Source organism: Penaeus monodon, chromosome 7 (genome assembly GCF_015228065.2).
Source record: "Penaeus monodon isolate SGIC_2016 chromosome 7, NSTDA_Pmon_1, whole genome shotgun sequence".
NCBI classification, from domain to species: Eukaryota; Metazoa; Arthropoda; class Malacostraca; order Decapoda; family Penaeidae; genus Penaeus; species Penaeus monodon.
Genome location: NC_051392.1, coordinates 53,375,179 through 53,377,678, shown reverse-complemented (window position 1 = coordinate 53,377,678; position 2,500 = coordinate 53,375,179). Strand labels below are relative to the sequence as shown.

Below are 2,500 nucleotides of genomic sequence, written 5' to 3'. Positions count from 1 at the left end.
TATACTGCGTGTGTCAACTCTTAGAAATAAAGAGTGAAGCCGAATACCAGTATCAATATCCCTGCAAGCCAATGTAATTGGGTTCTATACCCGTTATATATATATATAGAGAGAGAGAGAAAAGGAAGAAAAGAGAGAGAGAGAGATGGTGAGAGAGAGAGAGAGAGAGGGAGAGAGAGAGAGAGAGAGAGAGAGAGAGAGAGAGAGAGAGAGAGAGAGAGAGAGAGAGAGAGAGGAGAGAGAGAGAGAGAGAGAGAGACAACGAAAAACATTACTGATCTAAATAGCAAATTATTTTCTTAGTAAGTCTCTGCAGACGATTCCCAACAACTTAGTCAACTCGAACTTTCGATTTTAATTATTTATTTAATTAATTATCTAAACTGGACCGGAAAGTAACTTAAGTTAAGGTAACAGTTAAGATACATTTTTATAAATATTTTTCTAAAGAACCGGGTTCTCCCCCACCTCCAGGCAGCTTTCTTTCATATTAACTGTAATTAGAAAGATTACAGAATGTAACGTCCATTTCTTTACATTTAGCAACACAAACGATCTACTTGCGGGATTCCGAGTTAATAAGTAAATCGATGTCAGTGGATATTCACGTTGATAGGTTTATCCAGCATATTACAGTGGTATTAATATTATGCTGTTGATAATATCATTGGTATCAACAACAACAACACATCATAATGATAATGATATTGCTATCTGACTCTGTAATTATCATTATTATTGTTGTAGTTTATTTTCTGACATATTCAATTGTTCATGTCAAGCATAAGGATATATATATATATATATATATATATATATATATATATATATATATATATATATATATATTGTTGTTGTGGTGACTTGTTTGCCTATTATAGTTATTGATTCACCATATCAAGTGAATTTAAGTCTAATCATTTTGAAAGCTATATAACTGTAATATAACATTTAATCGCAAAAGCTAGTTAATTTCTTGAAGCAATTAAGTCATTAAACCCATTTGCCAGAAACTTACCTTAATGGTTACATGTCATGCCAAACCACATGCGACGAATACTGACACTAACGAAATACAGAACATTTATTAGAAGATTAGATTATATTACTCCTTTATGAGTTAGGTTTAGATTGTACGAAACAAAAAGGAAGATAGATGATAGAAATGGACACTAAGGGGGAGAAAAATAAGGGAAAGAATGATCCAAAAAGGGAGAAAAAGAAATGAAAAAATAAGAGGACAGAAAAAAAAAAAAAAAACAGAATGAGAGAAAAAATAAAATAAGAAGTTAATTTAACAGAGAGATAAAAAAAAAAAAAAAAAAAAAAAAAAAAAAAAAAAAAATAATATATATTATATTATATATATAAATTATAATATATAGTATTATAATTATATTCCTCATCATACATAAAAAGGACTGAATTGCCGCTCCTACGAGAAATGAAGCAGACGGGCGGCTCGTGAATACATGTGATTAACAAAAGAAGCAGACTAGGTAGGGAGAGATAGGCAGTTCATTAAGTACATGAATGTATATTTATAAACTACCAAGAAAAGTGGCCCTATGTCGGTATTACTCTATAATTTTCAGATTTCTTTAGTTTTAAACCTACATGAAGAGACAGATATAATATGTTTCTAAAAATATATCATATGGATATGGTAATTACGTCACGGAAGTCTTGTATAGTCATTCTGATCAATGTGAACATAAATACGCCACTACATATTTACTTCTTACAAAAACACCCTTTCAAAACCCACACGCACACATTATATACAAATGTAGATTGATAGATACGTTAATTCAACAGCAAAACAAAATAAATAAATAAAAAGAAGGATCAGAAGACTTCCCCCTACAATTTCTCTCAAGTGAGGCAGACGGGCGGCTCGTGAATACATGTGATTACCAAAGAGAATTAGGCTAGGTTAGGGGAGGGAAAGTAAGTTCAGTAAGTACACGATGGCTGTTTATTTTCAAATTGCCAAGAAAGTCGTCTGTACTATTTGAACCATATTTTCTAATTTTCTTAGTTTCAATCATTGCCTTTGTTGTTGCAGATATCTGAACCATCTGGCCGTGAGTGACCTGATGTACCTGTTGTTCAACGTGCCGTTCTGCCTGGAGGCCTTCTCGAAGATCTCCCACGAGATGCCCGTGCCCCGCCCAGCAGCCTTCTACTACGCTCACGTGGGCATCCCCCTCGTCAACCTGTTCCTCACCATGAGCGAATACATCGTGGTATGGCTCTCGTACGACCGCTGCCTGGCCGTGTGCCGCCCTCACAAGTTCTCCTCCAAGCAGCGCCTCGAGGTGGTACGGGTGCGGTGCCTCATGTCGCTCGCGCTCACCATCTGCGTGTACAGCCTGAGCCCGCTGAGCCAGACCTTCTGCTGCGAGGGGGCCGACTGCTGCGTCATCGACAGCACGTTCACGAAGGAGAACGTGAACTGGTACACCGCGTACGAGCTCTTCAGGGAAATCTACTCACG

At 36.4% G+C, this 2,500-nt stretch overlaps 1 protein-coding gene across 1 annotated transcript in view; it reads left to right on the top strand.

Annotated features, from left to right (window-relative positions):
- Nucleotides 1-2,500, top strand: part of LOC119575459 (probable G-protein coupled receptor B0563.6) — a 35,324-nt gene that overhangs the window by 30,862 nt on the left and 1,962 nt on the right. Inside the window, exon 3 of the mRNA XM_037923092.1 lies at nucleotides 2,069-2,500. This exon is cut by the window's right edge and continues 1,962 nt beyond it. Coding sequence (XP_037779020.1) covers nucleotides 2,069-2,500 — 432 coding nt within the window. The remainder of the gene's footprint in view (nucleotides 1-2,068) is intronic.